The sequence below is a fragment of the Lichenostomus cassidix genome, chromosome 5 (genome assembly GCF_008360975.1).
Source record: "Lichenostomus cassidix isolate B80296 chromosome 5, HeHo_3.0, whole genome shotgun sequence".
Lineage (NCBI taxonomy): Eukaryota > Metazoa > Chordata > Aves > Passeriformes > Meliphagidae > Lichenostomus > Lichenostomus cassidix.
Window position 1 is genome coordinate 56,939,097 of NC_139486.1, and position 23,962 is coordinate 56,963,058.

Below are 23,962 nucleotides of genomic sequence, written 5' to 3' on the forward strand. Positions count from 1 at the left end.
CTCCCTGGCTCCTCACAGTCATCTGCTCCAAGCTCCAGTGCTTCCTTCCATGCCAAACTAGCCATGGTTTTCCCCTGTTTGTTGTATTTCTCTTTTTGGGGTACATCTATCATTTCCAGCTCAGTGCCCCTCAGCACACAGGAGACTCCAGGAGTGATGAATCCACATGGGCTCTAAGTCAGCAGTTTCCAGTTCGCACTGTCTCTTGCAGGTTTTCTGAGGTGTACAGGTTTTGTTCATGCAGGGTAATTACTGCCTCAGAGTAATACCACTCAGGGTAAATAGGGCTGGTGTAATTTCCCATATTAGAAAAAAATATAATCCCACATGTTCATCAGAACGCAGAGATCTGGGAAAAATCCTGTCAGAAGGTATTTATATTAAGCTAAAAGAAGAGTTTTAAATGCTAACCGCCAGAATTTTTTATCTACCAAATATTTATAAATACCCATCTCTATTCTATTTGAAATAAAGGGAAGTAATAAGCCCCCCCTTACTTTACAGTGCTAAATAAGGAAGAGTCAGATAAATATTGCATCTCATATCTCAGTTTCTTGAGGTCTTTGCTGGAGATACCAGTGGATAAATTCCTATTTTCATTAGCATTCCTATTGAAAACGTTTTTCTACTCCACCCCTACTCCTCCCCCTCCCCCTGCCCCCCCCCAAAAAAAAAAAAAAGAAGCGTATTTTACCAGTATTCCAAATATTTTGTATTAAAACATTTTGGGTATGTCTCCTGCTACATTCACATAGCATCAAACAATACTTATTTCAGCAATCACATTGTTGAACCCCACTATACCAGCAGAGCAGGAGAAATGCTTCCAGGGATTGCAGTCTTTCAGCTGAGATCCCATAGTGGCATTTAGTACCTGCAAGGGCAGGGTTGCTACAGGAGGTTTTAGGTACCTGGTGTGGAGGCAGCAGTCTGCCATCAGCTCCCAGCTTTCACAGATGACCTAGTCCCAGCAGAAAGTCTTGACCTCTCGCTTTTTCAGCACTTCAGAGGTTAATTTTGTTGAGGGATCAGATTTCTTTCCAGGGGAAGTTTCTGATGATCACCTTCTAGCTAGGCTTTGCTTTCCAGTGTCTCTCAGAGCTGCTGAATGTGGAGGGCTCTGCTGGAAAACAATCTTGCTCCAACTTTTTTTTCCAAGTCTCTTCCTAGATAGTCAAGTTACAGGCTGGTTTATTTAGGGGGGGTATTGGATGGTAGCCTAATGAAGGTATCAACCTGCAAAATAAATCTGAGCCCCTTTCCTGGAATTCTTCATGGGCAGCAAGGTGGAGAAGTGCTTTGGCCAGGGAATATTGCAAGGTAAGAGATTTTCTACACTTTTGAAAGCATGGGAGTGTGTTTTGTTACACTTTTGAGTAAGGAGGTTTAGCTTTGCAAATACTGGCAGCAGTGGAAACACATTGGATGATGGATAAATCTGAGCAGCTTTCTCCCTGCACTGTTCCCTTTCAATCGCTGTATGCTGCATGAAATCAATATATTTTTAAGAGATTGCAAATATTTGAATAACACGATAGAAAGTTTCCTATGAGAGAACTGACAGCTATTACTGTGTTTGCTTTTTCTGGCTTCATTTCGTGATTCTGTGAGGTTTATTGATACTCCAAGGTTGCAATCTAGCTGGCTATCTTTCCACTGGTGTTGCAGGCTTTTAGCCTCAGAAAACTGTGGGGCTTTGTTATATTTTAGCACTGTAAGTCTGTTTTCTGTGCAAAGGAGGAACCTCTCTGGGAATGAGCTCACTCTGCAGGGAAACAAAGGCGTGTGTGAGTCTCTTTCAGGCCAGATCCCAGCCCAGAGTGCACTTGCTTTTTAGTACATAATATCCAGTTCTTACTCTCACTCCTGTACAAATTTCTGGTGGCTTCCTGATTTGTCTGAGTAAGGCTGTAAGACCCTTTTCCGTTTTGTAGTTCCCTTCAAATAAGCCTGATTTTAAAAGCTCACATGAACCAGGAGTTATTGGTACTATTTAAAATGTTGCAGTTCTGCTAGGAGAAAATCTGCGTTCAGTTTTACTAGCTGACATCTTCCACCCAGCTCCATTTTACAAAGAATAAAAATATAATCAAGACACACTTGATTATGTGTCTGTTTGTTCTGTAATCACTGGTGTGATAACAACTGTTGTTTTTCAATGGTTTGGCTTCCTGAGGGACTGTGCTGCGCCCTGTGATCAAATTAACACTTTTTTTATTGCCAAGTTCAGCTTTTATTTTAAGGCGTATTTCAGCAGGCTGTCATGCGTTCAGAAAGACAATTTCTGTTGTTCTCCTCCTTTTTTTTTTCTGATGGGAGGACTGTGTGCATTATCTTTGTCTCCATGTGCTCAGCTGCAGCTGATGCTGCTGTGAAACAGGAGCAGTTCTTGTGTGAAATCAGTTTTGCTGGGCACAGGTTTTTCCCTTGATCAGTTTGTATAGAAGCTTTGCAGGGTGTTCTGAGTAGGGAAAAGCAGAATAGGGACTGGGAATTGCTCTGAGTCTTCATGCATGTGCCTCATATGTTCATTCTGTGGCTGCCTGTTTCTTGCTTGGGGTAACAGCTGCAGCCCTAAAAGATCTGCACTGGTGTCAGTGGTGGAGTCCCAGCATTAGGATGGATTAAAAGAAGATGGGAAGCAAAGGAGCTATATTCTACCTGCCAGATGCAGGAGGTTTTGCAGAAGGTTCATTATCCACCTCTTCCTGGGTGAGGATTCAGTGGTCCCAGTTGGCCATTTGTGGGGGAATGGGTGACCCTGGGCCAGGGGACAAAGGGCCATTGGGCAGGTGGGTCCAGCCCCTTGAGTCTTTCAAATGCACACTCAGCCACAGGGAATTTAAATGCCCCTTGCATAGTTTTGTTTCTAAACTGCCCTTCATTCCTTTCCTTCTGTATTTTCCTTACGTCAGTCCTGTAAGAATTTAGCCAGAAGAATCCTATTATTCTCGGTGTTTAACCGTGTTTTGATGATGTTTTGGAGCCCCTGGTGAAGCAGCTGCCAGGTACCAGTAAGTGCTGGTGAGCTGCTGAGCTCTCACCAGCTCAGCCCAGTGCTGGAGGAGCTTGAGGTGGGTGTCAGAAGCTCTGTCACCCTGTTCAGTGGATGCTTCCCCCTTCTTTAAATCTTAAATTGTGTCTTTGTGTGAGGAAATGATGTGATCCAACGTATCTGCTTTTGGGGGAGAAGTAAATAAGAAGTCAGAAAGAAGTACTGGTGAGTAAGGATGGGTAGGAAACCTGCACGGTCTAATCCTTGGTTTCCACAATTCTCCATCCCCTGGGCAAGCCAGGAGCAAGGAGCTGTTTGGGCTGGGACTGTGCTGAGAGGGAGTAGGAGGCACTTTTCAGTGACCTACAGCCAGATCTTTGCCAGGAGCCTCCTCCCCATTCCCTCATCGCTGGGGGACTGCAGGGAGCTGGGCTGGTCCATCACCACATTCCCTGGGCCTGACCTCTGGATTTGTTCTGTCCATTGCTGTCACACAGACACTTTACAGGGATTTATTCTCTGGAAGGCACCTGAGGCTTTGCATGTAAACAAGGATTTCTTAGATTAGAAGACTTTTCTCAGCACTTCTTACTGTCATAGAAACAAAGGCAGAACAAACAAAGCATGTTATTTTGACGTGATGACTGAGATTTAACACTGACCTTACTGTGATATGAAGACACTGATTTTGTTTCCAGCTTTCACTGGAGTCACTGTAGTGACACAGAAGTGACAAGGGATGAGCATCAATCCCATGGCCTTCAAAGCAGGGAGGTGGCAATGTTGCTGGGTTCTGTGCACCCAGTGCAGAGCTGGTCTGTAAACAACTTCACAAACACTGTAAGTCTCCAGACAGAACAGTAAGTGGGGAAATCTGGTTTATATGTTGTGAGTGCAAGGAAAAAGGGCTGGTAGCTGGTTGTAGTATTGTAGAGGAAATCTTGCAGCCCTTGCTGGGAGTTCCTCCAGCACCTGGGTCACATGCAGTGTCTTGCTCTGGTTTCTCCCCTTCCCCGAGGCTGTGGAGGTACCAGAGGAGCCCTGGTTGTGAACAATGGCCAAAAAAACAAGTTCCACCAGTCAGGCGTTTTGCAAGTGAATACAGTTGTGCTGCCTGCTGCCTCAGTGACCCCAGACAGCCACGGGCTGAAGGGGCTCTGAGCAAAGCCTGCAGGTGAAGAAGAGGGAATTGCAGCTTCACAGCAGGATTCGATGAGTTTCAGTGGAAAATCAAATTGCTCCTAGAAGATTTAGGGTGTTTTGACTCCCTGGGATCAGGTGGATTTTTCCTATATGTGTGTGCTCAGCTGTGTTTGAATTTGTCAATGGTTCGGTCAAACTCCTGGTTAGATTTTAAGGGACAAAATAAAATCCAGTGTTATTTTTATAAGGTTATTAGCACTGATATAAAAAGATTAAATGAAAAGAGCGTGTGCAGTTTTTCTAGCTTCTCCAAATCTTTTCTTACCCAAACTTTTTCAACACTGATTAATTTTGTTCTGTGAGTTATTCCCTTTACAAATAGGTATTTTAAATGTAAATCCTGAAACCTTATCTTGGATGAATTCTAAACAGAGCTTGACAGAGAGCTGCAGTTTAGCTTGCTGGCAGAAACCCCAGTAGTCACTAAACATGAAAACGTCTGAATAGCTCACAGCACACTTGCAGCACTTTAACACTGCCCCAAAAAATGCCATTAAAAGGATTAGATTCTGCTCCAGAGAGAACAACTGGAAAGGATCTGTATTAATTTTTCCTGGTTTACTTTTCTTGGGCTGGCTTTACAGAGTGTTTCAAGGTAACAGTCCTGTCCCTGGGCTCCTCTTTTGGTAAGAAACAAAGTGGTTTATTTTAAAATACCTATAGTTAGATGTAAGAAGAGAGTAACTGGAGACATAGGAGAGCTGGGTGATTAATAACAGTGTAAAACACATTAATTAAATTAACTTCTCTCAAAGTAAATTTCCATCCATTCTTTTGCAAATGGATATGTTTCAGTTTCAGAACAGTTTGAAAGGAAAACCGTGCAAGGGTTTCTGTGTGTTTTCTGGATTTCTGGCCCAGTTACCACTATTGTAGGAAATCCTAGAAGGAAACAGTGCAGACTGTGGTATTTGCTATCTCATGGTATAGCACATTTAATTTTTCTTTTTAAATCTTTGAAGATGCTGTGATGTTTCAGTCGTTTTGTACCTTGATCTTTTTTGTTGTTGTTGTTCACCTACCAACTTATAAATAGTTAAATTTTTAAATAGAAGAGGATAATTGCCATGTTTCCACTTGAAATACTGTAGAGCCCCAAGGCCCTTTCTTGGACAAATGTATTTTTTAGCAGCTCATTGGAATTTTAGTTTTGAGTGAAGATCCAACAAACTTAAAATCCACACCCATCAGCAGAGAAGGTGCATTTCCACCCTTCAACAATAGCTTTATTTAGAAGGATTTTAATGACTCCCTTGCAAAGGGGAAAGATTCCTGCAGCGAGAGGGGCTGTCCTGAGGATCACAGAATGACTTTGCATGCTGTCCAAGTTGACAAAGAAGAGCCAATTCTGTGGAGGATGATTATGCAAGATGGAAAAGTGCTGATAGACCATGGAAAAATACAAGTCTGAGCCTAACAGCTTTGCAAACCTGTTTGAAAAAGCAGCTTTGAGCAGCTGATCTGGTGCTGTAGGTGGGCGATCTGTGGCAGCAATGATGCATTAGGGTGAGCAGAGTGAGCTGGGGAGGCAGAGGAAGGTGCTTGGGGTGTCTGGTTTTACAGAGAGCAGGAGGCAGTGTCTTGTGAGTTTTTAAGTGATGGTGGGGATGGGGTTTAAGTGGGTGGTTGTATAATTTTCATGTAAAATACACTTTTAAGATTTTAATTTTTTTTTTTTTTTGTAATTTTCAGTAATCAAGGTAAAGTTTCAGGTGATTGATCAAATAGGGAAAGGAAAGCCCAAACATTCCAGCTTCAGGTTATGGTTGAGTAGACTTTTGCTGACATCAGGAATTATTAATTGCACCAGCTAAATTACAAAGATGCTATCTTGGCTCTGGGAGCCAGGAACACCATAATTAGGGCTGTTAGATGCCCTATTCTGCTTCCTCACTTTTGAATTTAACCATCAAGGCACTGGATCCAGGTAAAAATGACCTAATTTACATGGAGGGCTTGGGGTGGTTTCAAGAACAGTGTCAAAGAGATGCCTCAGTTTGGTGACAGCTGCTGTCCCCTGGAGGAGCCACAGCCTGAAACACAACATGTGGGTTCATTGCATTCCTTTTTAGCTGTATATGTTGAGTGCTCATAAAGTGGCTTGTGTTGGCATCTAGCTTAGAGAGTTCAGGGAATTCTACATGCAGCTTGCATTAAAATCAACTCTCTCTAGCGCTACTCCAAAGGGCAGCATTCATAATTGTTTATGTAGGTTTGCATAGTTATTTTCAATTTCTTAAGGTGTTTTGTTCTCTTACATCCTATTGTGTTTTCTAGCCAGTGACTGAGCACTCCCACCCTTCTACTGAAGTGATATTTATGAAATGAAGCTAAAGCTACCTGGGTTCAGACAGATAATGTGGGTTTGCCCATCCTACCTGTCAGCACAGCTTGGGCACCAGCATCACCAGCATGCCCACGAGAGCTGGGCTGCTTGGCTTGTGGCACCCAAAATCTCTCCAGAGATCTGTCTGCAGACCTCAGAACAGCTAATCTTTTTTAATTCATTAACGGATTAGTAAACTTGGAAACACAGAGTTGGAGGAGTTCACGGTTTCCATCAGAACATCAAGGACTTTAAGCCCAGGACACACCAGGGGAAGGCACAGCTGTCAATGTATTCAGGTGCATGTTCCTGCCTTTGTCCTCAGGCACATGGCCCGGTTCACAAGGGCACTCAAATATTTTCACACTGCCTTAGATTGCCCAGCTGAAGCCAACAGGACTGGCTGATGCCAGAAAAACTACTCATGGTTAACATTAAACACATTCTTTAGATGCTGATGAACTGGGGCCATTGGTAGTTTAAGAACTGTGAGTGCTTGAAGATAAAATGTTTCTGTTTCTATGCATTTTAGATGGGACCAGGAGTCACAACGAGCAAAAATACTTTTTTTTTTTTACTTGTCTTTTTTTTTTTTTTTTTTCCCCACTGACCTATCTCCATAAGAAGGAAGTGAAACTGTTGAACATGGAAAGCATTGGCATTATTGATATTATTATTGTCATGATTGTTGTTTTATTATAGGTTCAGAAATAGAAAATATGTTTATTGCTGCCCAAAACTTTAGAAAATGAGAAGCATACTTTTTAGTCAGTAATCTTATTTCCTGTTTTGTAACCTTATTTGTAGACTTATAAAATCTAGGAATTGTAATTGCTTTATGTTATAGAAATAAGTAGCAGTCATAGCACCTGTTTTTCAAAACTAAAATTTACAAGTAATGTGGCTTTCAAGATTTTGCCCTGTGATATTTAACTGCCTGCTCTAGATAAAAAGGTGCTTCAAAAAAGTCTTTCAATCCTTTTCCAGTTTTTCAATTCCCTCCCCTAACACTGCTGAGGACCTTCAGTGGGAACAGAGCAGGCAACAAGGAGCAGCTGCCAGCAATAACCCTTCCTGTGACATGCAGAGGAGGTGTCCCCATGGCCACACTTCATCTGGGGTTCAGCAAATTGTGCTCCCCTTCAAGCTGTGCTCAGTTCCCTCAAGGGCCTTACACAGATGTGGGGTGAGCAGGGTACTCCCAAGTAAGAAAAGGCAATTAAAATTATTAAGGCATCATTAAAAGTCATGCAGGTGGGTGTTCTGTAGAGCTAAGTGAGCAAAAATGAAATGCTTTTCATTTCAAAGCTGACAAAATTTATGTATTAAGGCTATAGTAAATCAGTGGTGAAGCAATGAATAAAGTTCAAACAGACAGAGATAGGTTGTCTTTCTTTACTCACCACACAGTCCAGACTTAAATGCATATATTAACTATTCAGTCTATCAATTTGTGAATGACTTTCACTCCCCAGTCAAAAACCTCATGGCAATCTCTTTGTTACAAGTTTGTAAAGGAAATAGAAATGCAATAGGGAAGAGAATCTGGAGCTCCCAAAATCTGAAGCTAATATTGTAAATAGCCAGAGAGCTGCCAGGTGATGAGCTCTTACCTTTTGCAAATGGCCTAGGATATATAAATACATAAATATTTGCATTTCCATCAGTGGACTGAAATGTCTTCACAGAGATCTTTCCAAGACAATATTTCAATCCCAGCTTCATTGTTCTTGGAGATGGAGCACTTGTAAGCCAGTTTATAAATCTCTTCCTTGGGCAGCTAACTTTTGGAGACATTTTAGGAGTTGGAGCATCTGGCTCCATTTTTAGGTCATTTTGATTCTTTCTGTTTTAACACTTAAACCACTTCAGGCAAGGCCATTTTTGTGTGTGTGTGTGGTGCTTTGTTTGTTCTAAACTTCCAGTTACACATTTCTCTTTTACTGGAAAATGTTGAACCTATGCCATGCTGGAAGAAGGCAGTCCTGAATAGTAGCTCTTCTTCTTGAAAAGAGTGTGTGGTGTGGTGCAGCTCAGGGTGGTTATGTACCATGTGAAGGACTGAATTTTCGATTACTGAAGCTTTTTGAGGCTGGTGATGCTGTTGGTGGTAGATCCAGGTTATTTTCCAGGTCTGTGTAACACCATTTCTAGCAACCACAAGTCGGCTAAGAGTTGTAGAAATAATACCTTTATTATTTATAATATTTATTATAATACCTTGTCTTCTGACCCTTGCTTTCTACCTCTGTTGTGCTTTTCCTGCAGCTGGGATGACAGCAGCTCTGTCAGCAGTGGGATCAGTGACACCATAGATAACCTCAGCACAGATGACATTAACACCAGCTCCTCCATCAGCTCCTATGCCAACACACCTGCCTCCTCCCGCAAGAACTTAGATGCACAGGTAAGAGCTTTGGTTTACACACCTAACACTGATATTTATTTATTTTCTCTGTGCAGGAGGTGTAGTTGTTTTAGGTTGGCTGAACTTGAGCACACAGCCAGCCTGCAGTAGGCACAGTATCAGTATTAACCACCTTGCTGTCCATGGCATTTACAAATATTTCCTCTGTGGGTGGAACCCGTGGCATCTCTGCTGTGCTGGTGTCACAACAATTGGGTCTTGCCTTCCTAGAGGTACTGCTGCACAGGAAACTGTTGTAAATGGGATTTTATATAATTTTTTTTTTAGGTCTAGAAAAAGCATTATGTTTTTCTTTTAAGTAATATAATTAACAAAGTCAACAGGAAAGTTTAAATGTTGTTTATGCCTCTATCAGAAGTATATTTGCTATGCAAATGAAATGGATTTTATTACATTTCCAGAGCAGTGTGTTACTGTGGGCTTTCTGTGTTTGGCAGCATTTTGTGAGATCCTTTACCAGCAGGATACACGTACATTTTGTGCTTAGACACCACACATCCAAAGAGGGTAGAACAAGTGAAGGCATCTAACAGTTTTTCATTGATCAAATAAACTGTGTAACAGAGATTTGCACTAATATTAACAGCTTTTTTTTTTGGTTTTTAACCAATTACATAGGATTTTGTTTGGAAAAGTGCAGGACTAAAGAGTCCAGCTGTGTTCTTTGTACACCCTGCCCGAGGCACTCGGGTGCTGTGAGCCAAAGCCACTGGGATGTGGTGACCTGGCAGTGCAGCAGGTAGAGCAGAGGGATGTCAGCACGACCTGCTCCTCTCTTTCTTCCCTCTTCTAATCTTCTCCAGTCCCTTTCATTAGTGGACCCTAAATCCGGTTTTGCCGTCAGATTTGATGCAGACGTGTGGTTGCTGTGAAGTGCTGCTGTCTGCAGAGCTGTGCTGCAAGCACAGAGCTGTCTTTGTTCCCTTGCCATGCAGTGCATATTTGAGGCCACACCAAGGGTTTCCAGGTAGCCTCTGGTTGCCTATCACTTGGAGCTGCTAATACAAGTCCCAGACAAGTGGAGAGGAGTTAAGATCTATCAAGCATGTTTGTCAGTAGCTAACAGAGAGTAAGATGGACAGCTAGAAGTATTTTTTGACAATTGTTGCTGTTTCAACATTGTAATATTGTTGGGGGGAAAAAGAGAAGACTCAGGGAGACGTGACTAAACATTAACCTAAGGAAAAAAAAATAGAAGCTCATATGACTTCTATCTTCTGATGGATCAGATTCTTGGAAACACCTCTGAAAGATCAAAATCTGTGTTGACAAACTCCTCTTCCTCCTCCACAACTATTACAGTATCCAAGAGGGTGCAGACAGACACCAGAAGAAAAGCAGCTGGAGCTTGTTCAGGCAATAGAGTAGTTATTGGCAGAGGAAGCTGGGAGCCAAGAACGTACAAGTCGTGTTTGCAGGTTTTTGATGTGTGTCTCTGACCTGCTTCTCTCCTCAGTTTTCACAAATGACAACCTTTATCCAGGTATTCCTGTTATCTGCAAATTATTGCCCATGAAACAGTTCATTTTTGGTTGAACAAGCTACCTGAATCTTGTCAACCAAGGGAATGAAAACGCCTTGGAGTGCTGGAATGTGTAGCTTGCAGGGATGATTTTTTTGCTGCCTGGAGTAGACCTCAGAGCTCATGGCATAGTGAATGCTGCAGACACACATTTTCTGTCTCACCCTGGGGGACTCAGTGATGGCCAGTGCCCAGGCTGGTGAGCCACCAAGGACTGGCACACATCTGCAGAGGGTTAAGAGCTTTCCTTCCTAGGGTTCTCCTAAACAGAAGGCACTTTAGAGCTGCTGTGATTCTGTCACATCTCTTTGAGAGGGTGCAGAAGTTGGATTGCGGATAATTAAAGAGGGAGCTCAAACCTAATACATGTGCAGCTGGGAGTCCAGGCAAATACTGCAGCAACATCAAAGGGAGAGAGCCTGAACATGTCTGTGTGCTGATAAAATCAGTAGCTCAGGCAGAATCAGCTCTGCAGAGGAAGGCTTGGTTGTAGCAGGAAAAAAACTGTTGAGAAGCTGATTTTCAGAGCTGCTGAGTACCCCATGCTCCAGAAGCTGTAGTTTGTCCTTCTTTGAGAAGCAGGACTTAAGTATGATATTAACTCCATCCTCAGAGACATTCATAGCTGTAGATCCTTTGTGTAACAATGCAATGAGGATGTTTGCAAGTTGTTTCTGAACAAGATAGTGATGGCAACCAGAATTTGCTATACCACATTCCCATGTCCTGCTGTGATTATGCCAAATACCAAACCACTTAATGTAGTTATATGAGTTTTCAGGCCCTAATATTTTTCCTTTATATTGCACAGAATTAGTTAAGTTACCTTTTACACAGCACTACCTATAATATGCCTTTAAAGTCACATTGTACACATGTTTTAAGGAGAAATTAGGACCTGGTGAGCATTTGAAAATAACTTATTTAACTGAAATAGAAAGAGACCAAGTAATAAACTCGTTCATGTGATGATAAAACCATCATGAAGATGGAAAGGTTCCTTTAAATAGAAAAGAGCAGCATCCCTGAGAATTGTATCAAGACAACTTCTCAGTAAAGATGGGTTTGGTTTGTTCACAGCTTCAGGAGCAGATTTACAAAACTGTAGGAGTAAATTGAGAAATCCTAGTTCAGGCTCTGCTCCCAGCTGCTGCTCACTGTGTCTTGCCATGACCTCCAGCAAAGAGTATTTCCACTTTCACCCTTCCAGGTGGGTGGGGTTTCAGCTGCAATCCCCAAGCCAGGTTTCACTGTGTTTTGGTTTTGATTCCTTAGTCATGTTGCTCAGTGTTTACCATTAAACAGAAACGGCTCTGGCCAGAGGGCTTCAGAGGTGGAGGTGCAGCATTTCAAAGGCTACAGGAAAACTTTGGCCGTGGGTGTAGGAGTGGGATGAAATGGAAGAGAGCAAAGGCAGAGGGATTCCTGCAGTGCTGTTCTCTCTGTGGAGACTGTGCTAACCTTACAGGTTAGGGCAGGGGAAATGGAAGGTACAGGAATATTTCCTGTCAGCCAAAACTAGAATAAGCCCTTTGCTAGCAAGTAGGTGTATTTCTTGCTCTTGAACACTGACAGTGCAAATACGCAATTCCAGACAAGATCTGGAACAAGATGCTGAAGTGATCATGTGAGGTGGTTTTGTTGGTTGGTTATTTAGTGCTTCTTGCCTGTGCTCTCTTCCAAAATCTGTGAATGCAGGAGACATTTGCATGAAACAGTGATTTTGGAGAGGCACAGGACACAGGAACAGTCACACTGTGAATTTATTGCACACCTACTGATGGTCAGGAATAGAAAGGTAACCCACCAGCCCCAAACCTGGCAGCCATAGGAAGAGAAGGGAGTTAGAATGCAGAGATCCTCTCAAGCAGGGTTGCTCTCTTTGAATGGGGAGGCAGGGAAACACCACTGGAACAGCACGAGGAAAGTATAAGAATATAATATTATCTAAATCTGTAATTTAAAATGCTTGACTCAATATGTAGATAAATAACCCAAGCCTTGTTTCCCCTGACTGAAGAAAGGCCATTGGGATATGTGGTGTCAGCTTTCACACAGATGGCTTAACTCGTTTTTCAGGCTTTAAAAATAAAAATGATCACAGTAAAAAGCAGAGGAAATTCAACCACAGTTCCCCTAAGTTCTGTAGTATTAATAGTGTGATCTGGTAGGAAAAGTCACCAACTTAAAACATGCTTTAGGAACTTCAAACTAAAAGTTGAAAAGCATGGTAAACAATCTTGCAGCTTCTCCTGTGCTGTGTTTTTCTGATTATCCAGAGGGAATAAAGACTGTGGACTTCATAATGCCTTGGGATATTTAAAATAATTTCCTTTTAAATAAATCATTCCTTTCACCTACCGCACAGTTCTGAGCACATTCATCTTCTGCTGAGGCTGCAGGGCAGAGGTGGCACTCAACACCTCACCAAAATTCATCAGCCTGAACTTGGGAGCTGCACAGCCCAGTGTGGGATTGTCAGCCTCTTTCATGGTGCTGTAGTGGTTGGAGAGCACTTCAGCTGTGAATTTTTTTATCCTGATCAGAGTCAAATGTGTGGTTATTTGTCGTTTGTGCCTGATCACAAAATGGTTGGCTGCGGTGTTACCAAATTTACCAAATTTAATCAACAGCATTTGACAGGAGAAGCAGAATTCGGAAAGATTTCCATTGCTAAAATCATTAGCAATGGAAAATGCTAATACATATATAAAATATACACACATACATATAACAAATATATAAAATATGCACATATGTGTAGGGTAAGAGATTTAATTTAAGCATTTCTGAGATTTTGGCAAAGGCTTGCCAATGAGAAGTTTTTCTATTTGATGTTGAGCTTAGCTAAATTCTGCAAAAGAGACTGGTAGCACAATCAGTTTGTGATTGCAAAGAGCAGGGGAAAAAAACACTCTGCAAGAGCTGCATATAGATTGAAAACGAAGGTAGTTTATGTATTTAAGCCAGTCTTGAGAATTGTTAGAAAGTTTTTTGGGATTTGTTTTGCTTCAGTTCCTGGGTGACCTTCTACTAAGTTGGTTAGAATTAACAGCATTCCACATATTCGGATCAGTTCCAAAAGCTGCCTCCTCATGCTCTGGAGATCAGATTGCCAGACAAGAGATAGGAAAGCAGCAGGAACAAAGGAAAGCTGGCTGCACAGGTTTGAAATGCTTTTTTGGCATTGCAGTAAAAGGATTTATCAGAAATTTGAGATGGAGGATTGTAAATGTCATGGAGTTGAATATGTCCTTTATAAATCAAGTGGAGATTTTTCCCCTTTATTTATTCCAAGGGGCATGGCTGTTGTGTTTTTTGTATTTTTCTCACAAAGCACATCAAGAAAAATGTGTCATTGCTGGGGTTAATTTCTTGCTGTGACATTTCTTCATCAAAGGCATGTTATGTTTGTTGGTACTCAGAGATGACTCCTGAGCTGATTCATCCGGTTGATGGTTCTTACTGTTGAAGCTTCTTGAAAGGACTTGCTCTGAAAGCTGTCTTGCAATTCCTTATCTGCTCTAGACTGATGCAGAGAAGCATTCCCAAGTGGAGCGGAATTCCTTGTGGTCCAGTGATGAAGTCAAGAAGTCTGACGGGGGATCTGACAGCGGCATAAAAATGGAGCCGGGCTCGAAATGGAGGCGGAATCCCTCTGATGTGTCAGACGAGTCAGATAAAAGCACCTCTGGTAGGAAGAACACTGTTATTTCACAGACGGGCTCCTGGCGGAGGGGCATGTCAGCTCAGGTTGGCATTACCACACCAAGGCCTAAACCTTCCACCACCTCGGGCACCTTAAAGACACCTGGAACAGGTGAGGAGAGGCGGGAGATGTAAACAAGCCAAAAAGTGTGTTCGCTGTGAAAGCAGTTGAAATGCTTTGCAGAGGCAGAACCTGAACTTCAGGCAATCCTGTCTGTGTTTTCAGGCACTGCTTTAACCTAAGCAGCATCTCTTAGGTCCACATTTCTATTTCTGTTCCTTTGAAAATGTGTGTTTCAGATTGGTACAACCCTGCCAGTTGTTTTCGTGACAACTCTGGTCTTAAGCCAAGCTACTGCTATGTGAAGAATAAATAATATAATTTTAGTTTTTGAAGTCACTGTTAACCAAGAACATACAATTTTTCCCCCCCCTTACTAAACAAGCATGTTCGTTTATACTAAACATGATTTCTGGCTTTTCTTGTGATTGTATTAATGATTTTATTTAGCACTTGCAGATGTGTGAATGAAAATGGATTGAACTTGCATAGTCAAGCAATATAATTTAATATGTCTCTTCTTATTAGGTCTTGTACACATTGTATATGAAAAAGTTAAAGTTAGATACTGTCTTGAACAATGCCTTTTAGGGGAAATTACACTAACAGCCTAACACTACTACTGTCTAATGGTAAAAATGATCAATCTGTGGTAGCTACAGAGGGAAACTTTTTTTCTTACCTGTCACTATTATGTAAGACTGTTCTGCTTTTCATATTCTCAAGGGCAAAGACACCACATACTTTCTTTGGCAAGTCTGCATGTGTAACTCACTAGAGTGGCATGTAAGCTCAGTGCAGACTAGATCATAACTTTGAACCACACTCCAGTGGCTAACACGCTTTTGCTTTTCATGCTGCTTTGAGTTTCATCATTTGCTTGATGTTTTCAAGTCATTAAATATTAGAATTCTTTTTCTATTTTTGTAGGGAAAACTGATGACGCCAAGGTATCAGAAAAGGGTAGACTATCTCCTAAAGCTGGACATGTTAAACGTTCCCCATCAGATGCAGGACGCAGCAGTGGTGATGAATCCAAAAAGCTTCCCACAAGTAACTCTAGGACAGCTGCTGCTAATGCTAATACATTTGGATTTAAGAAACAGAGCGGGTCGGCCGTAGGCATGACCATAATCACTGCCAGTGGGGCAACTCTCACCAGTAGATCGGCTACCTTGGGAAAGATCCCCAAGTCATCTGGACTCATGGGTAGGACCACTGGTCGGAAGACTAGTGTGGATGGCTCCCAGAACCAGGATGATGGCTACTTAGCACTTAGTGCACGAACTAATCTTCAGTACCGTAGCTTGCCCCGGCCCAGTAAATCCAGTAGCAGAAGTGGAGCTGGGAATAGATCTAGCACCAGTAGCATAGACTCCAACATAAGCAGCAAGTCAGCCGGGTTGCCTGTCCCTAAAATCAGAGAGCCTGCCAAGGTAATCCTTGGAAGCTCCCTGCCAGGATTAGTCAATCAGACTGATAAAGAGAAAGGGATTTCGTCTGACAACGAAAGCGTGGCTTCATGTAATTCTGTTAAAGTGAACCCTGCATCCCAGCCTGCTGCTAGCGGAGCTCAGAGTACCCACCAGCAAGGAGTCAAGTACCCCGATGTGGCCTCTCCCACTCTGCGCAGGTAGGCAACAAATTCCTCCGTTGTGCAGTGGTGTTAGCGGGAGCTGAGTGAGCAGGACTCTTCCAGCCAGGCCTGGCTGGGTGTGGTGCAGCACTCACTCTTTAGTGTCCTCCACCAAGGGCTTTGTATTTGCATTTAATTTCATGTGAATAGGTTGGCCAGTGTTGGGAACCTGCAGGATATCATGGGTCAGCAGCAAAAATCTAACGTTTGGGAAAAAACCAAACCTGTCTGGCAGAAAGCTTGGCAATCACGGTTTGAGTCTCTTTGTTAAAGAAATCATACCTGAAGGCTTTCATCCATGCAGATATTACAGGAATAGGAGTTTTCTTACCTGAAGGTTACTGAAGAGTTCTTGCACAGATGAATGTGTAACAAACCTGGAAATACTCCAGCAGTGGATCAAAATGTAAGCCAACAACAGGAGAGTTATCTCAGATTTTCATCATGTCAGTGGCATTGACCTGCCGTACCTAGATTAACCCAAAGCACTCTTTTTTCAGTTGTGTGGATTAGGCCAGTATGTTGCAAGACTCAACATTTTAGCCAGTGTAGAAAAACCCTAAATAAAGTTACTGTGTAAGCTGGGTTAAATTTTCTTATACTATTTTTTGGACAGAAATCCTATCTGTCTCTTATTTCTCCAAGAGTAGCCCCCACACTATTCTAACATTAACATACAGTTGGTGGGGAGCTGATTTGTTGATGCAGTGTATATCAAAGCCTTGATATTGGTGCAAAGTTCTATTAATATTATTTCTCAATTGAATTTGACCTTGAGTAGCTTGTCTGTTTCAAGTTGCAGTGTTTTGCATTTCATTATGTCGTGGCGCCCATAATATCCATACAGTTATGCTCCATCATCCTGCTTCCAGTGATGTGAGAAAGCCACATTCCATCTGAAGCACCACTGCAAGCATAATGGCTGTGATGGCAGCTTAGGCTGATGCTGTAAACTGATTTTAGATGGCTGGTTTTGTTTGAAGAGCCTGTGTGAGGATAATTCAAGATACTTTGTTTTGTACCAGGTCATCAATAGCCATGTCCTTTGGAACATGTAATTTTCATCAAGGGCTACTTAAAAACTCCAGTAGGCCTTTCATTTCTGTAGGATACACCATGAGAAATGCAGATTTTCAGTGTTTTCAGTGATTTCAGTGTGCCTCAGACACATTGGTAGGAATTTGATTGGGAATTTTTTTATTGCTAGGAAGCTGCATTGCTGGCTGTGTAATCGAAATGCTACATTAGAAATACATGAAACTTCAAAGAGCAGACACTGAGGCTCAATTTAACTATTCCCTCATTTGATTTACAATTTCACACTTGAATTTTCACCAGCCTCTCTTAAGTTGTCATGTGTTGAAATGCGTCAGAGTTGAATTTGGCCTCATCTGCCTGTTACTGATTTCTAGTATGACAGTAAATAAAATTTTGAGCTTAAATTTCATAGTCAGTTGAGATGAGTTGCACACACTGTTTTTGCATATATCCTCTTGGCCCTGTAAATTTTTGGTGTTACACAGTGAATTAGAATCCATACCTTTGTCATGATACAGATTTACCTATAAGTCTGTGGATATATGTAACTTCCATGCTGTCATAAGGAGGGAGTAGCTTAAAAGCAGCCTTGTAAACATATTGTGTGGGTGATTGGGATTTTTTAAGCTCTGGGATCCTTTCTCCAAGAGTGGTTTGCCCAGTGCAGCTGAAGAGGTTGTGTGCCTGGTACAGGAACAGGAACACCCTAAGCTGGTATTGCTGCTCAAAGCCATAGAATCAGACTGGTTTGGGTTGGACCTTAAAGATCATTTTCTTCTACCCCCCTGCCATGGGCAGGAACACCTTGCACTGTCCCAGGTTGCTCAGGGCCTCATCCAAACTGGCCTTGAACACTTCCAGGGATGGGACATCCACAGCTTCCCTGGGCAACCTGTGCCAGTGCTTCACCACCCTCACAGGGAAGAATTTCTTCCTTATGTCTGATCTACAGACCCACCCTCTCAGCTGGAAGTGTTGTCCAGGTGCCTTGTGGCAAGTACACAGCAGCAGCCACCCAGCTCAGGTGTGTTCCAGGCTCTGGAGCTGCAGGAGCATCCCTGCAGCACAGCCAGTGCTTCTGGGCAGCCCTGGGCTCACTCCACGTGTGCTGCAGGTGCCCAGCTCTAGCACAGCCTCTGTTTCTGGGAACTGTTGGACTTTGTGTCCCTGTGTCAAACAACCTGGGCATACTCAAAAGCAGAGGAAGTTCAGCCTGGTGCACACCCACCCACAGGTAATCAGCAATGCTTCTATAGAAGTGCTGTAGTCCTCTGTTCTGGAAGGTTTCACCCACAGCACTCCACAGTGTGAATAATAAAAAAGCAAATCCTTGCAGGGTACGTGGGAGGAAAACTAAGGTTCCAAAGGCAGTTAGAGGAGATAAGTGGCAGAAATTGTAGAAACATTTTGAGGTGGATGTTTGAAGCTGGAGTGGAAGATACACTTCCTTCCTCATTTTGAAGATTGGTTGTGGAATGATTGATAATCTAGTCTGCAGCATGTTTACTACTAAGGCACTTTCATTTCCCGCTGACTGTTAATGAGGGAACTGGAGTCGTTCCTTCCTTGGCAGTGCAGCTGCATCACAGGCAGCAGTGATGCTGCAGTCAGCCTCCTCCCTCCCTCCCCTAGTTCTGGAGCTCAGCTAGTTCTTTACTAGCCAGTTACACGTGCCAAAAAGCAGGTAACATATCATTCTCCACTGAAAAAAAAGTAGTTGCCAGCCAGCTTGGCTCATGGAATGAAACGAGCCTGCATTTGGTATGAGTACCTTGTTGCATCCCAGCAAATCCTTCTTCTGTGCAGAGCATTTGAGGATTTGCACAGAATTTACCTGGTTCATAAGCTTTCAACCCCTAGTATTTCATACATCAGATTGTTTCTCTGGTCTCCCTTTTCCTTAAGGAACAGAAGATGATGTGATTATTCCTTAGTTCTGTGAAGCTGTATTTTAGCTTTGTGAAAGCAGCATTTGATGATTCAGAGAAGACACACCTGAGATAGATGTGAAGCTATTGTAATTTTCTCTGGGCAGCTTTATTGAAAGGACAGTGAACACAAGGAGATTATAAATGTATAGTTGCATATGTCCAATCTAGGATCATGTACTTAATATTGTTTTTTTGAAGAGGATATAAGGTCTAGATACAAAATATCCTTGTGTTTGCTGTTCTATGTGATGTATTTTTCATGTTGTCTCCTTTTTTAACAGACTTTTTGGTGGCAAGCCTAGCAAACAAGTTCCCCTCACAACAGCTGAAAACATGAAAAACTCAGTAGTCATCTCCAACCCTCACGCAACCATGAACCAGCAGGGTAACCTGGACTCCCCATCTGGCAGTGGTGTGCTGAGCAGTGGGGGCAGCAGTCCCCTCTATGGTAAAAACTCAGATCTGAACCAATCTCCGCTGGCTTCCAGCCCCAGCTCTGCCCACTCGGCTCCTTCCAACAGCCTGACGTGGGGCACCAACGCCAGCAGCTCTTCTGCAGTGAGCAAGGATGGCATGGGCTACCAGTCTGTCAGCAGCCTGCACACCAGCTGTGAGTCCATCGACATCTCCCTGAGCAGTGCAGGGGGGCTGAGCCACAACTCCTCCAGTGGCTTGATCCCAGCCTCCAAGGATGATTCTCTGACTCCCTTCGTCCGAACCAACAGCGTCAAGACCACGTTGTCTGAAAGGTTGGTGGGTTTTTGCCTTGTTTCCATGTGTTTGTGTCTCAAGTGGGAAGGAAGCCCTGGCAGCAGTAGCCAATGCTGCAGATACAGATCTAGTAATACATACAGATCTAGTAACATACAGATAAGCTGTTCCAGGCAGGGAGCCCAGTTCAGACCAAGAGAGGTTTTAAATCTGCTGTGGTAGCCAATGTGGCGACTTTTTTGCTACCATATGGTACCTAATATTTGAATTTTGTGTGTGTTATCATTCCAAAGATCTCCTTTTAATTGAGCTGATAATGATATTCAAAATATCCTCCAATTTTGATTTGAAAATTCAACTGCTTCCTGTTAAGCTTTTTGATTATAGAATTTGACGACTTTCAAACTGGAGGTGATGCTGAAAAGACAAGTCCCCACCTCCATAGTCACTTGATCCCTTCTCAGCCTCTCTCTGCTGTCCTGTCCCATCTTCAGTTGCTCCCTACAGTGTTGCTGTACAAGCATTCATGTGAATGCTTAGTGAATCCTATTGGAAGCTGGATCCAAGTGAAGAAGGATCAGCTGAACTGTATTTCGAGCTGATCACTTCCTCAGCTCTGTATACAATGAGATTCACTGATATCTGTGTGGCCACAGGGTAGGAGCTGGGAGGAGGCTGAGCAGGGAGGAGGGAACAGGGCTTTTTCAGCATCAGAGCTGGATTGGTGGCACACTGAGCTGGGTAAACTCAGCAGTGGTCTCTGAGGGACCTCTTGTAGATGGCAGTAGAACCCTTCCCAGCACTGGAAATCAGCTATGTGCTGCTCTGTAATGATGAGTTCAGGTAGCAAAATCATTGTAGCTCTGTCTCAACAGAAAATAACACCTGAATATAATGTTCTGACAGTTTGGGGTTCTGTTTGGGTTTTGTTATAACTCCTTTCTGTTCCCTCATCTTTTCATTCTAATATTCCTTCTCTTTGTTTTCTGTCTTGTTGGACTGATCCTTCTAGCCCTCTTTCTTCCCCTGCTGCTAGCCCCAAATTCTGCCGAAATACTTTGCCCAGGAGACAGGACAGGTAATGCTGTCTCAGGACAGGAGTTTGCTCAAGGCTGTAGGTTTTGTTGCCCATCTCAGTGAAGCAAATTGTTTTGTGCCAGACTGTGCTCAGTTGAGTGCTCTGTTCATCATCCAGGTGTGAACTGACACAAAGACATGCCAGTGAGAGTCCCTGCAAACACCCATCTATCCACCCAAACCAATCTGGAGAGTGGCATACAGCAGAGTTGGCATGGTTTTGGTGTTGCTCTTGTTTCTGGGAACATTGTTTGCTTTGAGGGGGGTGTTATTCCCCCCCTTCATTTCTTTGCCAAAGGCAATTTGAAAACCATGCCCTTCTTTTTTTTCCCTACGAATCTAAACTCTCACTAGCATTTCAGCATTCCTCTGGCATGCTGCTTTTCCCACTGCCTTTCTGGCCTGTCCTTCTTGTCGTGAAGTCCCTGTGTCATTCAGTGTTGTCAGTCTCTTACTGCAGCTTGGCTCATGAGTGTGTTCCAGGGACTTGGGTACATTCATCCTTGTGCCAATGAGTGCTAAAGTTAGGAAAAGATGACACGAATCTAAACATTCTAGCTCACTTTTGCTCACTGATGTAATTTTAATCAGTCCCGTACTGTAACTTAGCTATAAGGGTTGTCACTTAATTAATTTACTTAAACATGGGAATGTTTTCTTTAAAAACAAATCAACAGGCTCTGCTCATCAGTTGTAAAACAGAAATTGAGATAGTTGAGTTTTGGGTAACTAATCCATCCATTTTACTTGTCTAATGGAACTAAGATTTGAAAATTTAAATAGTCTGGGTTTAATACCTCTGTATGGTAATTAGCTGCATTCCCTAAATGGTGTCTGCTGAAAGAAATGATGGGAAGGTGCTTTGGAATTGAAGATTCCCATCAAGTTTTACCAACAGCCTGCTGAAAAGCCTATTTTTAACCCCCCATTTGATGTTGAAAGAGCCATTTTTGTTCAATGTGGGTAGGAGAAACAGTGAGGTGAGGTTGTGGACAGATGTGGTTCATTGGCATGGTACCAGCTGCATGTTTGTGCAAACCCCACCTGGTGAGGAGGGCTGTGCATGTCTCTGTAGGGAGGCCCCAGCACCTTTTCCTCTGGAAAGGTGATGCAGATGTTTGTGCGTCCTTCGTCCTGATCTCACTCCTTCCCTTTTGTTCTTCTCTGAAGTTCTTTTCTTTTAACTTTTCTGCAGCGACCCACATCTTGATAGGAACACTTTGCCTAAGAAGGGACTCAGGTATTGGTGTTTCCACGTGGTTTAACATCTTTTGTGGTGGCTTTGGAGTTTGCTTTGTGTTTCTGTTGTGGCTCGTGGTGATGGTCGCAGTTTGCAAGAGGTGGCAACAATACTCTTTCTTTTTCTTTCTTTCTTCCCTTCTTTCTTTCTTGCTTTCTTTCTTTCAATCCTCAAAGGAGGCCATTGACAACTGTGCTTTTTTCATCCAGTGGCTTCTCTGCTTGAGCAAGAACTGTGGCTTTTGCTGGCTGAGTTGCTGAAAGGCATCTCAAGCCATCCCTGGGCTTGATTTAAAAGCAGTAATGTTGCTCTTTCTGCGGCTGTTACATGGAATGACCTGAGATTGTTTTAACTCTGGGAGCCTTGGTGTTGTTACATAAATTGAAAACATTTACAAGATCATGCCAAATCTTTCAGAATGAAATTGGACATACTAATTTTTTTTTTTTAATTGCTTCAGAATACCTAAATATGTAGGGCTCTACTCTCCTCGAAAAAAACAAAAAAAATCCTCAAGCAAACTTTCAGCAGTTGCCTTTTCATATATTTTGTGTATCTGTGATGTAGAAAATTTAATTTTTTTCACTGATACAAGCAATTTTAGCCAGATAATGAGCGTTATCTATGTTAATTAAATGCTTTAAGTGTTAGAGAATTTACAGAAAGTATCTTAGACAATTTAGGAAACTGCAACTTCCAAATTGCTTAATGCAGCTTCTGGGATCTCTGAGGTGATGCCTTGGAATTGCAGCTGTGACTTCCTCTGTGCTATGCAAGTTGTTCTTCACAGCAGCCTCATCCCATGAAGCTGAGTTCTAAAAGCCTTTCTTAAAATGGCAATTTGTTTTAATGTTTCTGTGGTCCTCAAGTATGTCCCTGATAAATAAAGACTCTCTTTTAAGACCAAATCATTTGAGTGCTGAAGAGGTAGGTATTAATGCTGAAAATAAAAATAAATCTGTAGTGGGTTAAGCTAACATGACTGCTTAAAGCACCTTTCTTAATAAACTGATTTATATGCAAAGTTTAAGAGATGCAGATTGTCAGGGGCTGCTGCTGAAGTGTTGAGGCATAAGCAGAAGAATGAAAGTATCTTTGGAAAGCAGTGTGAGTTTTTAAATTATTGTAGTCTTCTCATTGATTTAAAATACTCTTAATAAGTGACATCTTACTGTAGGGTATTTACTTGAAGGGAATCAAATTAATTAAACAGATACTATCAGCTAATAACAGGCTCCAAATTTTTGGAAGGAGTGCTAGTAACTCATAAATCCCTGTCCAAAGGCAATGGCATAGCCTAAGAGAGACACTGAATTCCATCAGCAGACAAGTGTTTCCATGATGCTCTGGCTGTTGATATCTGCACCTTATCACGTAGCTCACATCACACCTGTCCTGACATACCTATTTTTCAGACACAATAAATCAAGCTTAAGCTGAAGCCAGCGGGTGTTTTGCCACTGATCTTGGCATAGACCAAGTTTCTGCTGTTTTCATTGCCTTCAGAAAAGACTGTATGATGATTTAATGCTGTTAGTTTTGAGCTAAGTGGGATACACCTCCACAGGGCATATATTAATGTCTCTGGAATATGAAATATTGGGCCATAACCTGTTGGAAAAAATCCTGATAATGGCTTTGTTGACTTGAATTTGGTGAGAATCACAAAAAGTCAGCTAGCGATGCACCAAAATATTTAAATAGTGATGGAATTTTGGCATAACTTAAGGAAAGGTTTTCCAAGTTACAGCTTTATTTTTAAATCATCTGATGTAACACACACTACATTTTATCCTGTAGTGCCATACTGCACAACTTCAACCTGTAACTTTTGGTTCACTCTGGTTTGGTTACTACTGAAGCCATAGGAAAGAAGTTTGTGGTTTGGTTTTTTTCCCCAAACAGAAGTGAAATTAATTAGGAACAGCTTGGAACACCTTGGAGCATCTCCTTAATTCAGAACTCTTGTTGGGTGTCTATAATTTAATCCTTTAATTCCATGTGAGGATTCTTCCATTTTTCTTTCTCTCTCTCCCTCGCCAAGTCTTGTGACATTTCATGGTTGTTATTTTTTTTTTTTTAAACA

The 23,962-nt window shown here is 42.3% G+C and overlaps 1 protein-coding gene across 3 annotated transcripts in view; it reads left to right on the plus strand.

Moving 5' to 3' along the window:
• NAV2 (neuron navigator 2) overlaps positions 1–23,962 on the plus strand; it is a 194,214-nt gene that overhangs the window by 136,815 nt on the left and 33,437 nt on the right. For all 3 annotated transcript variants that reach the window (XM_085063238.1, XM_085063239.1, XM_085063241.1), the window contains 6 exons: positions 8,793–8,931; positions 14,003–14,294; positions 15,174–15,876; positions 19,130–19,597; positions 20,572–20,637; positions 21,832–21,876. In XM_085063238.1, coding sequence (XP_084919364.1) covers positions 8,793–8,931; positions 14,003–14,294; positions 15,174–15,876; positions 19,130–19,597; positions 20,572–20,637; positions 21,832–21,876 — 1,713 coding nt within the window. The remainder of the gene's footprint in view (positions 1–8,792; positions 8,932–14,002; positions 14,295–15,173; positions 15,877–19,129; positions 19,598–20,571; positions 20,638–21,831; positions 21,877–23,962) is intronic.